General features: G+C 39.8%; 1 protein-coding gene across 1 annotated transcript in view; it reads left to right on the forward strand.

Annotated features, from left to right (window-relative positions):
* RUNX1T1 (RUNX1 partner transcriptional co-repressor 1) overlaps positions 1–14691 on the forward strand; it is a 132011-nt gene that overhangs the window by 65532 nt on the left and 51788 nt on the right. The window contains 3 exon segments of the mRNA XM_036081518.2: positions 7558–7695; positions 9754–9995; positions 14167–14256. Of these exon segments, the coding sequence (XP_035937411.1) occupies positions 7558–7695; positions 9754–9995; positions 14167–14256 (470 nt within the window).

A 14691-nucleotide genomic window follows, 5' to 3' on the forward strand; every position in this document is an offset into this window, starting at 1 on the left:
CTCAAAAAATTAAAAAGAGAGCGACCCTATGACCCAGCAATTGCACTCCTGGGTATTTACCACAAAGACACAGATGTAGTGAAAAGAAGGGCCATATGCACCCCAATGTTCATAGCAGCGATGTCCGCAATAGCCAAACTGTGGAAAGAGCCGAGATGCCCTTCAACAGATGAATGGATAAAGAAGATGTGGTCCATAAATACAATGGAATATTACTCAGCCATCAGAAAGGATGAATACCCAACTTTTGCATCAACATGGATGGGACTGGAGGAGATTATGCTAAGTGAAATAAGTCAAGCAGAGAAAGTCAATTATCATGTGGTTTCACTTATTTGTGGAACATAAGGAATAGCATGGAGGACATTAGGAGAAGGAAGGGAAAATTGATGGGGGGGAATCAGAGGGAGAGATGAACCATGAGAGACTACGGACTCTGAGAAACAAACAGGGTTTTAGAGGGGAGGGGGGAGGGGGGATGGGTTAGCTCAGTGATCGGTGTTAAGGAGGGCACATACTGCATGGAGCACTGGGTATTATGCGAAAACAATGAATCGTGGATCACTACATCAAAAACTAATGATGTATGGTGACTAACATAACATAATAAAATAAAATTTAAAAAAGGGAGGAATAAGATCTCTGATCACATGTGTGACATATGTGGTGAAATGATTCTCCAAATGTCATCTGGAGAATGGAACAGGTTGAATAGTTCAGGGCAGGGGAACCATTCAGTGGGCTATTGATTAGACCAGGTAAGAGATGATGGATGAGGAGGCTTTGAATCCAGGCTGTGGAAGGGAATAGCCCTCTGGATGTTTAGATGTAGAACTTGGGATGGGTGGTAGGACTAGAGGTATAGGTGTAGGTCATCCACACAAGGGCCATGGGGTGACCATCACCACACAAATGAAGTCACCAAGGAAAAGGTATAGAGTAAAAATTTGAAGAGGAACTATGAAGGAACACTGGGGGAGATACCAATGGTTGTCACAGAGGTGGAGAAAGGTGAGCCATAAAAGAGACTGAGAAGGAGCAGCCGGGAAGGCCCAAGAAAAATGAGAGTGTTGGAATTGTGGAATCCTGGGGACAACGGTATTTCAAAAGGAAGGAAGTGGGAAACAGCGTCAGATGCTACAGAGATGCCAGGTAAAGTACCCAGTGTTTGTTGGATTAATAATGAAGAGATAATTAAAGAGTTTCGGTGGGAGTTAGGTTACATCAATGTAACCTTGATGTTACATTCCAGTATTATTTTAGTCTGAATTCTTTGGTTTCACATGAAAAGTAACTCAAACTAGGTTTTAGGTAAAGGAGGAATTGATGGACTAGAATCTGTAGACGCTTTGGAAGAGCACATTGTAGGAATTTTAGAGATGCAACTAGCCCCGAGGATCTAGGAGAATGACGAATTTTACTTAGCATTATTAGGATAATCTCTTGCCATTTCTCATCATTTCTTTCTGCCTGTTAGTTGCCTTCTTTTTCATGAAAAACCTGCTTTCTAGACATGGAGGGCAGTAGAGAGTGCAGTTTTCTACCTCTGGAGTGGGATTGTTTTTCTTCCTTCAAATCTGTAGGCAGAAATGTTGGAGAATGACTGACATTGCCCCTCTTGGATGAGTGCTGTGCCTGAGCCAGCTGCTGGTATCTTGGTACAAGGTCATGAAAGAACATGGTGACTCCCATGATGTTATGAGATTAGTGGGAATGGCAGGTCCCAGTATGAGGAGGGAAATTTTCTAGGCAGACAGTCTTGTAGGTGTCCACTGGAAGTTTGCGAAAGAGGAATGGGAAATGAGGAGGGAGCAAAGTGAATGTAGAGTACTCTTAACCTTGGCTATGAAAGTGAGTGTTTTGATGGTAACCAAACAGAGACAAGTGGACACTGATAGGGTTATTTTATAACCAAATCATTGGTGGAGATTTAGTAATGAGTACTGAAAATGAGTTTGAAAACAAGAGGTAGATGTTAATTGTCATGTTTATGGGTAAAGATTTCTATGCAGACACATTCTTGTGGACATAGATATTTATGTGAACAGAGGAAGTCTGGTTATAATCACCAATTTCAAAATAATTGTGTGGTCCCTTTATTGTCAGATTTAAGTTCTCTGAGTAGTCGTCTTTGTGTTTGAAATGAACATAAGCCGTATCTGCAGAAAGAAAGCAGAGAATATTAGAGTTTGCAAAAGATCCCCGAGGTCATATAATCTTAAGATGCTTAACTTTATGGGTACGAAAAGTAGACTCCAAAGAAGTGAAGTGAAGGAATCACAGATATAACAGTGCCTGTCAGAAGGAGAGGGTCTGTTTCTTCCTTGGGTCTCTGATTAGATAGTGAGGAAGTCTTTCCTAAAACTTCTTCCATAGACCTCCCTTCATGACCCTTTGTCCAGAATAGGAGCACAGCCCTTACCTCTGAAACCTGTTGCTGATAAAGGGGAACGTGACAACCTGAGCAAAATCAGGACTTCCCAGCAGGAAAGAAAGGGAGAAGGGCTGTTCAGTAGGAACTCAGCAGTATCTGTGACATAAGCTAAGCTAAAGAGTATTCTTTGGACAACGGGACACTCATTCCGAAAGGTTTTAAATCATGGAATAGTTAAGATCATATTTGTGTTTCAGGAAAAAAAAAAGTCATCATCAAACACTTGTGATAAGGTGTGAGGTAACAGATTATTCTTACACTTGCCTGAAACCACGTAAGCTGATCGCAGAGTTGAACTACATTTCAGGTCCCCAGCATCTTCCCATGTTACCTGCATTCCATTTTCTATTTATATATTTATATGCTGTTGATGGTTGTGTGTTTATCTTTTAAATGAAACATTTTAAAAAATGCCATCAAGTAGTTTTCCCTGGTTGGGGTGATTGGGTATATAACATGCACATACACATAGACACACAACTATCATCCACATAGGCTGTGGTAAATGCTAAAAGAAAGGCCCAGCAAGCATGATGTGGCAAGCACCTGGGAAGAGCTATGAGAAGATCTGTAATGGGCAGCGAAGAATGGTGTAGATGGGGCAGATCCTTCTAGATGAAGGAAACAAAAAGAGAGGCAGAAAAGGCAGGGAGTGCCAAGGTGCCCTGTACAGATAGAGCATAGACATGGGGGAAGGACATTGGAAATAAAGCCATGAATGGATCACAAAGAGGCAGGCACAAGAAGAGAATGGAGATCACACATGTTGGTGCCTGACATGAGTAGGCACTATGTCAGGGTCCTGATGAGGCAGAGGGGATTGTATCCCTATTCTTCTTAGGAGGAACTGGGGCTCAAGATTACTTGCCTGAGGACCCACTGCTAAGGTTGAGTCTACATTTGAAACCAAGTCTGTCCTAACTGGGAAATTCGTCTGTTATTCCAAATAGTCTTCCATTGTATCATTCCATCATGTGTAAAATGTTAGCATTTGACTTTTAGTCTCAGGTGCTATTCAGGGGTTCTGAGCAGGAGTGAACATTCCGGAAGTGCTCAGCAGGGAAGTGGAATGGCAGCATTGTGGAGGCTGAATGGCTACCATGCCACTCTGCAGACTGTCTCCTGTAATGTCTCACACCCAGACGGTGGAGCCACTAAATGATTCTGTTGTCAGGCCTGTATTTGCTGTATTTTCTTTTTTTTTTTTTTTTTTAAAGATTTTATTTATTTATTTGACAGAGAGAGACACAGCAAGAGAGGGAACACAAGCAGGGGGAGTGGGAGAGGGAGAAGCAGGCTCCCCACGGAGCAGGGAGCCCGATGTGGGACTCGATCCCAGGACTCTGGGATCATGACCTGAGCCGAAGGCAGTCGCTTAACCGACTGAGCCACCCAGGCGCCCTGCCATATTTTCCATGGAAATCAAATTCTGTACCCAGTTTTGTGCCTCCCTAACTGCCTTCTCCTTTCCGGTGGTAGTTCTTGAGTTCCTCTTGGGCTTATTCCTCTTTATTGAACATCTCACTCCTATAGCTGGCGCTTACTTGGATCAGACTAACTCTGCCCTAACTGCTAATTCGCCAAGAGGTTTCTCAATCCATAACATCTCCTGGACATAGCTAGTTCTTCTATTATAATTGCCATGATGAACTTGGAGAGAAAAAGATGTTCTGTCTACCAACCCTGGACTTCCTATTTACCTGAATCATCTCTAGAATAGGATGCAAACAAGAAAAATATAGAATGCCTAGTCTTCATACCTTAAAAACACATCTGGAACTGTTTGAACTAACTAAAAGTAAAATAAGTGCTATGGTAGATTATGCCATACCTTTTCTTTTTACTTAAAAAAACAAAAAAGGAAATGGAAAACATACCACTTCTAGAAGGCCTTGACACTGAATTGGATATTGAAATGGTATCAGTAATGTATTTATATATGCCACATTTTCTTCCATGTTTCAGCCATCTTTGGTACATATGTGTTGGATATTTGCCAGGTGAGTTGAAATATTACCACATAGGGGAGATCTTTATTTAGAAGTGGTGTGAATCCTTAAGGTAGAAGTAAAGTCAATCCTTTTGAGTATACATTACCTTCCCGCTCTGATAGAGATGGTTTTTCTTTCTTTCTTTTTTTTCTTTTTTATCATTTTGTGTCAATCTTTCAATAAATGTCAGCATTCCCCTGCAGCAACTAAAAATAGAAATTATGTCTAAGAACAGTATAATTTTCATAAACTTAAAAAATTGCATAAGAAATATTCTAAGTTAATATTGGTTTTACTGTATCCTCTAATTTGAAGTGGAGTGAAATACTTATGTGGTTGAATCATAGCTCTTTTGCTGTTTGCTATAAAAGTTTCAAGAATATATATTTCAAAATTTTTTTTTTTTTAGTAATCTAAAACAAATGCAACAGAACTCAGCATACTTGAAACACATTTTCTGAATTTATCTTAAATCTCTCTACTCCAGAGGGTTTGTGTGTATGTGTGTATGAGTTAGGCCTGGCTGGTTACTTCACCATCGATCCCCATCCTGGATTGATTGCACTGAACAGCACAGAATGAGTTACATATGGTCCCACTTTGTCTAAGTTTGTAGGACCTCTGGGTTGGAACTCCATTTGATCAGAGTGAAGCTAACCATCACAGAAATCTGGCTAAAGTCAAAATCCTAAATATATGCACGTATACATATATTCTGGTTAGAATGTATATATTTCCTGTTAGAAGCAGTGGTGGTTTTTGCTATTTATTGGCTCAGTGATTATTGTTCTTAAAGTATCAGTGTCATTTCAAGGATCTTAAAAAAAAAAAAATCACTCATCTGCCTTTTGTTGTTGTTGTTGTTACTATTATTAAGATCATCTTAAGTTTGAAGAGGAAACCCTGTTGTCAATTTTATAGTTCATTTCCTTTTTTCTTAGCGTCCGCAAACAGAGTAAAGAAACACAGAGATTAAGATATGGTTTCCAGTTTAGGTTTTTGCTCAGGAGGTACATCGAGGTAAGTAAGGGATAGGGGCTGTGCCCACTAAGTAAGGCTCCCCTTTTTGGGGTGGATGAAGCCATCCCGAGTAACTTTCTCTTCAAGTAGGCTCTTTTCTCCCTGTGTCGGTCTCTTCTCTCTTCTCTTTTCCTTCCATTGCTTTTATTTATTTTTTTTCCTTCTTCCCACTTCCCCCTCCCCCCTCCTGCTCTTCCTTTCTTGGTCTGTGCAACCACGTGCTTCGAATCTGTGTATCTGGACTGCCTTCTCTCACAGTTCAGCGTGAGTGTTAGCAGAATGAAAACCAGATGGACCAGCAGTTCCCACTGTTATCTCCCAGCCGACTCTGGCAAGCCTCCCCCGATCCCTCCTTCCTTGGCATGACAGAAATATTTGCCTTTATTTAGGGAGACTTGTATTTGCTGCCGTACCTCTTCCCTCAGCTGCAACATAAGCGGAAAGCTATTTATTTATTCCCTTGTTGCTGAGGTTGGTTGAGGTGAGTAGACTGTGCAGTGATTTTAACTGTTGAAGAAGCAGTTTTAAACCTGCCTAACTTCTGTATTCTTCTAGAATAAGTGATTTATCTGATTCTGGGTGTTAAGTGCTCGGGAATTGCAATACGAAGATGAGTTTTGAACTGGAAGATAAAGGTAGAAATGCTCTCCATGGTGTGTTCTTACCATCATTTCCCTTAGAACACGTATTTACTGAAGGGACAGTTGTCGTTACTCAGCCAGCAGTCGAGATTAAGAATTAGAGACCCAGCTACTAGGTTATCAAAATGCTGTTCTTAGGATGATTATATTTTCATTCTTTTATCACATTTTCCCTAATACGGTATCAACATTATTTCACCTTTAAAATGTTATGTTCTGTTGCTACCCAAGTCTTAATGAATCGGCTCTGAGTCAAGGTGTGAGCTAGGTTTGGAATTGCCGTAGTAGTAATTTGGTTTTTCATTTTTAAAAAATAGACTTTTGAGTAATTTTTGAGAATTTCTCCCTATGGCTATCATAAGGTTTTAAAAGACTCATTCTTGATCAGTAGTCTGTGTTACTTTTCGGATAGTCCAAGTGGGAAATAACTGCTCCTGAGAGTGTAAGAGGCGTCTCAGACATTTTGGGGGTGTGTGCGCGCACGCGCACACAGTGTTTGTAGAAAATTGGATCTAAAGAAACAAACGAAACCCACTTTTTTTTTTACTGGAGATTTGTCGCTTTGGTAAATAGATTTGACTGAGAAAAAAACAGCTCAAAATTTCAAAGGAAAAGTATACTTAGTAGAAAAGAATCCTGAAGCTCAAGTGTTCATTATTGGGTAATCAGGAAATTTCTCCGTATCTCTCACATACTCATGAAAAAATATAAGGAGGGCCTTTAGTTCTTTTTAGTTCTCAATTCAGGGGTTTTTCCATTTTTACGCTGCATGAGATTATTAATTGAAGTATTGGTCTCATGTTTTTAAAACGGTGGGTTGTAAACTCACAAATTCTGAGTAAATTAGTTTACCTTCATTGTGTAAAAGACAGCATTTATGTAGTGGTGATTTTTCAGACAGGGCAGAGCAACGTTGAAGTGAGAGGTGTATCTGGGAAACATAACCCGCTTCATCTAATAGGCCAGAAACTAAGCGTGCAAAGGGAATGGCAGGTGTTAACGAAAAAATCATTGCAAAATGCTGGCTCCTGTGAGTATCTCACCTGCATAACGGAGCTTCAAATTTGTGTCGTTTCTGAGCTAAAGAGTTTATTACCATTCTACTTGCCCATCTATTTTTTAGCTCTTGCTAATGTGGCTTCAGCTTCCAGTGAGGTTGTGCTGTTGCATGTAACACTACCAAGGTAGCATCTGCCCAAGTCAGAAATAACAATAGGATGTAAAATAACCCAGTTACAAATGAGGTCCTGCCATCTGTGCCACCTTCTTAAGTGGGGTTTGGATGATAAAGTCCTGATTTAAACTTCAGTAGATAAGCCTGCTTTATTGATAGGAGATGTCAGATTTCTTCTGTTCACTTGCTTGTAAAAAAAGATGAACCCCACTTAAAAAACCAAAAAGACCCAAAAAACAAAAAAACAACGAAGGTGCTTAAGGAGTAGAATAACCTGTTCCTGGTGGCGTCCTCCAGATCGGACTGAGAAGCACTCCACGATGCCAGACTCACCTGTGGATGTGAAGACCCCGTCTAGGCTGACTCCTCCCACCATGCCACCTCCCCCCACAACTCAAGGAGCTCCGAGAACCAGTTCATTTACACCGACGACTCGTGAGTAGGCATTGCTGCATGTCCTGTTTCCATTTTGAAGTCTAAATTTTTTTTTCCTGCAAATAAAAGTTAAGGGAAAATAAGATCCAGCATCAATGTGTTACACAGAAGTGAAGCACCCCTCCCCCTCCCCTCCCCCCCCCGCCCCCACCAAATGGTTTAATGGCCAGGAAGTAGGTATTGCGCCTGTACACATGTATAGCATCTTCGGGATGGTTTGTATGACCGCCAGTATTTGCCTGCCTTTTCATTTTTGTTTCACAGTTGTAGTCTGCTTTGGTTTCCGCGGTGAAGAATACTGTGCATTAGTTTGGTTTGGGACTCCATTTGTTACCACCGTCACTTTTAGTTCGACTTAACGTGTCGCTCCTTATTTTAGTTTGTACGTTTTGACTTGGAACATGTTAATATCCCACAATTATTTCCAGGTTGCTTCTGCTCTTCTAATACCACTTTCTTCTGTTATTTACAAATAATATTAAAATCTAGCATCCTTAAATTAGAAGGGGTATTGGTCTAGGCAACAGTCACATACAGAAAACTTTCTGAAATAAGGAGCATCTTTCTTGTCTTGAGCCCGTCAGACTTTTATTAAACCTTTACTCACTTCCAGCTCAGCTCCGGCCCTGTGTTCTGAATCAGTGGTGTGTATTGCTTTCTGTGTCGTCCCAGGAAAGGACAGAACATTCTGACCGAACAGCGACTTCTCTTCCTGTCCTGTGTATTCCAGTAGGGATAGTGGATAGTGGATAGCTTTGTCTCCAGTCATTCTCAGAATCCTGGTTAAAATTGTCCTAAAGGATTTGTGAAACTAATAAATGCTATCGGTTGCAGATAATACTATTTACAGACCACGTGCCATGAAGCCTATATGAATGAAAAATAACTAACGGGCAAAACCAGATAGATCCGTGGGATTAGGAGGGATTGGCAAAACACACAGCCCAGGCTGTAGATGCAGCGTTGCCCTGCCATTCAAAAGACCTTCCCAAACGTGGAAGGGACAGGAGGCTGCAGCAGTGCCAACTTGTAACCCTGTCATCTTGTATTTGGTTTGTTGTTACCCGAAGCCACAGGGACAGGCATGTGTCTCCCGTGAGAGGTCCTGGTGAGCAATCATTCCATGACGCTTTGGCGCTCATTGGGGACAAGGGACCATTTCATTATCTTGAAACTTTTAAGAATAATAGAGGACTCGAGACATCTTCAGACCACCGTTGGAGATAATCTGTCAAAACTATATTAAAAAGATGGGTTTGATAAAGATGAGTTTGTCGAATAAGTTGATTTAATATGATAAAATCAGCATTTTCTTCGGTGAGAAATGTGCCAAATTTTCTAGTCTTGTGCTTAGGAATTATCTTGATGTTCAAATAAATTTTATTGGAAGTGAGGTTATCAAATTACCACCAACCCATGCTATTAGTTGGAATGAGATGTCCCTTTTTGATTTCTTGAAATAACTCTCTGATAATACCATATCCATTTGGCTTCTTATATAAAATTTGCATTTTCCCTAAAGAAGTGGTTAAGAAATACGAGGGGGAGAAAATAGCCTTCTAATTGGGTGGTATAAGGTTAAAACTTGAAAGTCCTATTTCTATAAACACAGCTGTCAGTTGTGTGTACAAAACATGATTAAAAATGTTCAGTGATAAATTTAGTCTCCACCAAATGTACGCTTTCTCTAGGGGAACAGTTTAGAAAGGAATGGTCCCGTTATATTGATGTAAGCCTGTGACAAAAGGCTGACATCCCAACGCTGTTTGTTCTGTGTTTGAAGCATTTCAGGTGGTTGGCATATGTGCACATGGAGGTAGGGCTGACCCTGTGTTACAGCCGACTCCCATTTATTACCAGCTTCCGTGTAGAATACCCTCATGCATGGTGAGGAGTTAGACCCATTTAGTTACAGAGTACCCGAACAAAGCCCCAACAGTTGTTAAATCACAAAATCCACCAGATTTAAAGGGAATGAAGCTTGGTTATAATTTCTTTGTGCATATTCCCTGTAAATTTATTTATTTATTTTTCTTTCTGATTTTGTGCTCTTGACAGTAACTAATGGCACGAGCCATTCACCCACAGCCTTGAATGGCGCCCCCTCGCCGCCCAATGGCTTTAGCAATGGGCCCTCCTCTTCTTCCTCTTCTTCTCTGGCTAATCAACAGCTGCCCCCAGCCTGTGGCGCCAGGCAGCTCAGTAAGCTGAAACGGTTCCTTACTACCCTGCAGCAGTTTGGCAATGACATTTCTCCAGAGATAGGAGAAAGAGTCCGCACCCTCGTACTAGGACTGGTGGTAAGCAAATGGAAATGAGCCCAATTTTCTGGGGTAAGGGATAGTGTGTGTGGGAGATTCCAAATAGAGACTGTTCTCCCAGCTATTTTGTTCTAATATATTCTACACCTGGAGATTGCATGTAAATCTGAGAATTCTGAAGTAACAGGGTTCTCAAATGTGCATAATGTATGGACCCCCCCCCGTGGTTTCTTTTATTATTTGACTAATAAAGATAGGGTTCTACAAATTTATTATTTTCTTAGCCATAAATGTGTGTGTGTGTGTGTGTGTAAAATTCCATAGGTATAATCTCTTGGCCTGACTAGTGGCTTTCCACAATGACAGTGTTTTTGTTATGTTAATGATTCACTTAATCTAATTGGGTGCTCATTTTGACGTGGTTGCTTTGAGAGATTTTTTATTACCAGTCTAGAAATGAACAAGGATTTATAACCAGGAATACATTCTTCTATGTGTTTTCATTTTTGAGGCTAATAACATTTTTTAAAAACTTTTATTGTGGTAAAATATACATAACATAAAATTGACCATTATAACCATTTCTAAGTGGAGGGTTCAGGGGCATTAAGTACCTTCACATTGTTGTGCAACCCTCACCACCATCTGTCTTCAGAACTTTTTCATCACCCCAAACTGTGTACCCATTCAACAATAACACCCCAATTTCCCCTCCCCCAACCCCTGCTAACCAATTGTTTAAAAAAAAAAATACTTTGTTATAGGTAGAATTACTTAAAACATTAGTTTGAAAAGTGTGGATTTTAGCACATGAGTCTATATTCTGTACGGTATCACACTAGAAATTAGAACATATATCATTTTTGGGGGATCCTAAATCACTTTTACACATACTGTGATTTTCTATTTAAGTAGAGGATTTTTATTTAGGAAGGCAATTTTCCCATAGCAAACCTGAGTCATAGAGAAGCTGTGAGTCACATATTCAGCCCACATGGCTGAACTCAAATTCAGGTGACAGGGCCCAGTTTGCTTTCTCTTGAAATAGATCATTCATTTTTATGATGTGGCCATATCATGAGCAAAGCCATAATACCAGTTGCCTTTTTTTGCAGAAGAAGCCCCAGAATTAAAGCCTGAGTGAGGGTCTAGTGCAGTAGACATACTTCTAATCGCAATAACTCACATTTGACAGAGTTTGCAATTCACTTTTTTAACTCGTACCTCCCTCCACTCTGCACTTTTTTCTTTTTTTTATTCTGTTGTTAATCACCATACATTACATCATTAGTTTTTGATGTAGTGTTCCATGATTCATTGTTTGCGTATAACACCCAGTGCTCCATGCAGTACATGCCCTCTTTAATACCCATCACCAGGCTAACCCATCCTCCCATCCCCCTCCCCTCTAGAGCCCTCAGTTTGTTTTTCACAGTCCAGAGTCTCTCATGGTTCGTCTCCCCCTCCGGTTCCCCCCCTTCATTCTTCCCTTCCTGCTATCTTCTTCTTCTTCTTTTTTTTTTTTAACATATAATGTATTATTTATTTCAGAGGTACAGGTCTGTGATTCAACAGTCTTACACAATTCACAGTGCTCACCATAGCACATACCCCCCCAATGTCTATCACCCAGCCACCCCATCCCTCCCACCCCCCACCACTCCAGCAACCCTCAGTTTATTTCCTGAGATTAAGAATTCCTCATATTAGTGAGATCATATGATATTTGTCTTTCTCTGATTGACTTATTTCGCTCAGCATAATACCCTCCAGTTCTATTCACGTCATTGCAAATGGCAAGATCTCATTCCTTTTGATGGCTGCATAATATTCCATTGTATATATATACCACATCTTCTTTATCCATTCATCTGTCGATGGACATCTTGGCTCTTTCCATAGTTTGGCTGTTGTGGACATCAATGTCCACAATATCCACTCTGCACTCTTAAGAACAAAAAACTTCTGCATTTCCCACACTCTGCCAGGTCCACCTTTTTCTCCTCCAGGACTGGAAGGATGATTGCCACAGAACTGTGTCTGCATACTGCAGTTAGTTTTGTCAATCACTTATTTTTTCCTTTTTATTCATTCTTGAGTTTTGCATAATATGCTTAGCAACTCACAAATAAATTAAACCTAAGAGCCATGGAATAAGTCCAAAGCAGTGATTGTGTTACATAAATGGTGAATATGTTCTTTGTAACAAAAAATGGGTTTTTTTTTTTTAAAACTGCTTTTTAAATTTGATATGGTCTCTAACAGTGGTTTCCATAACTTCAGTTACAGAAAAATTTGGTAATTTTAAGTCGATTTCCCACATATTAAAAATGGCATACTTTTGAGTGCAATACTTTTTTTTAAGATACGTATTTCTCTAAAAATCTTAGAAAGATAAGTTAGGGGAAGACATTAGTTAATAGTGCTTTGCATGTAATAGGGAGGCAGTGAAAATTTGTCAAATGAGTGAATGAATAGAGAATGGATTTTTTTAAATTTTGTTATTTGAATATAGTCAACACAATATTACATTGGTTTCAGGTGTACAACATAGTGATTCAGCTTCTCTATACGTTATGCTCTGCTCACCCCAAGTATAGCGACCATCTACCACCATCTAACACTATTACAATATTACTAACTATATTCCCTGTGCTATGCCTTTTATTCCTGTGACTTCTTCATTCCATAACTGGAAACCTGTATCTCCCACCCCCCTCTTCACCCAGTTTGCCCATTTCCCCCACCCTCTTCCTTTTTGGCAACCAGCAGTTTTTGTTTAGTAGAGAACAGATTTTTTTTTCTTTTTTGGAGCATTTGACTACAGGCTTTTATGCATGCTATTTTATTTAAATCCTGGGACTACCCTTGGGGTAGTGATTTTATACACATTTTACATGTGGAGAAACTGAGGTTTACAGAAGTAAAATATACAGGGCTACCCAGCTGTAGTGACAGGCCTGTGATTTGAACTCAGGCAGTCATTCATAATGAATCACATTATGCTCTCATTTAGATGGAGTTAGAAAAACTGTTAGTAGGAACAGTTTTAATGCATAAAACAACTAGCATAGCTTTAGAAAACAAGCCATTGAGACAAAATGAAAAAAAAAAAAAATCGACTGCTGATCTGTGTTGTTACAGATAGGAGGTTAGTGTTGGTTCATAGTTTCATGGGAAGATGTTTTGAGTTTAAAGGTATAAACTTAGAATTTGGTGCCCCCACACTTTATCATAAAAAGAAAAGGAACTGCTCAAAAAAGTGGATGGAGCAATATCCTAAAGGAATTATGTCACCAGTACCCCAGGTCTGAGGATAATTGAGGTGTTGAGGAAGTTGAGACACAGTTTACAGCTGTGATTCTGCCCAGAGACTGAGGAAGATGAACCAAAATATGGTTAATTTACCCAACACCTTTACAGGAGGTTGGTTGTCTTTTGAGTAGATGCTTTTTTTTCCAACACATATGACACACTGCAGGATAGAAGCCCTGAGTATTTGGGGAGGCTTATCTGAGGTAGGTTAAGAGTAAATTCAAGTCATTTTGTGCAGTCTCATTTGGGTTGAGCAGTACATGTTGCCTGTAGGATAAGTGGAATATTTTTGATAACTGGGGAACGTTTTCACCCTCTGTAAGACTCAGTGCCTCAGAGAACTCGCCAACTTTTTCTTGGGCTTTCTTAGTCAGTACACCGCCCAGCTTAGCTGCTCATCCTGAACCAGGATGCTTTGGTAGACAAAGCCTGTGAGATGGAAAGACAGAAGAAGAATACTCCTATCAGCAATAACACAGACAATGACGTGGGATGAACTGAGATTCGGACACTTGCCTTTGGCGTTTAAGTGATTGGTTTTGCTTTTAAATCTATCAGAGTATGTTTGTTTTCCATAAAGGTCATAGAAGTTTCTTTATAATGGCAGAGACTTCTCCGGCAATTAAACTCTGCTAAGGTCCCTGCACATTATTCTCAAAGTACCATATTTAATGGGTTTCATTATCTGAGGCAATTTTTGGAGGTGGGTGATGATTGTATAATATGCGATCTTTTTTACAAGATCAGTAGGTCATCTGTTGAAAGCACGGCTTCCTGCGTGTGTGTCTGCTGGTTAGTACACTGTGTTGTAACAATATTAGTAATTTATTAGTTTCAGTGTTTTTACTGTTTACCAAGAGACAAATGTATTTATACTACATATTTTCTCCCACAGAACTCTACTTTGACAATTGAAGAATTTCATTCCAAACTGCAAGAAGCTACTAACTTCCCACTGCGACCTTTTGTCATCCCATTTCTGAAGGTATCGCGCAGCTCACTGGGCTGGAAAGTATTTCAAACCGTATTGGTGTTAGGTCACATCAATGTTTCTTCTTGGGCGGGGTGGGTCAGAACATTTAAGGGCGCTTTGACTTAGTTTGAGGATGGAAACTCTCTGAATAGATACTTTTTTAGGATCATTTCTGTAGTACTTCTAAAAATGTAATAGTGGTTTTTGAATAGTTAAGTTTGGAGAAGAGGTGAGAAAACTCTTTGAATAAAGGTTTTGCTTGATTTTTGGTCATTTGAGTTCTACTTCACATTTTGTTTGTCTTTAAAATGAAAAGAAGATTGGTTGTGCTCTTTAGTTTTTCAGAGCTTTTTATCCTTCTCATTTCATTTTTACAAAAACTTAAAGGAATAGAAAGAGCAGAACCCTCATCCCTTTGGCCGGTGAAGAAATTGGGAGTAAGTGACA

The sequence above is a fragment of the Halichoerus grypus genome, chromosome 5 (assembly GCF_964656455.1).
Source record: "Halichoerus grypus chromosome 5, mHalGry1.hap1.1, whole genome shotgun sequence".
NCBI classification, from domain to species: Eukaryota; Metazoa; Chordata; class Mammalia; order Carnivora; family Phocidae; genus Halichoerus; species Halichoerus grypus.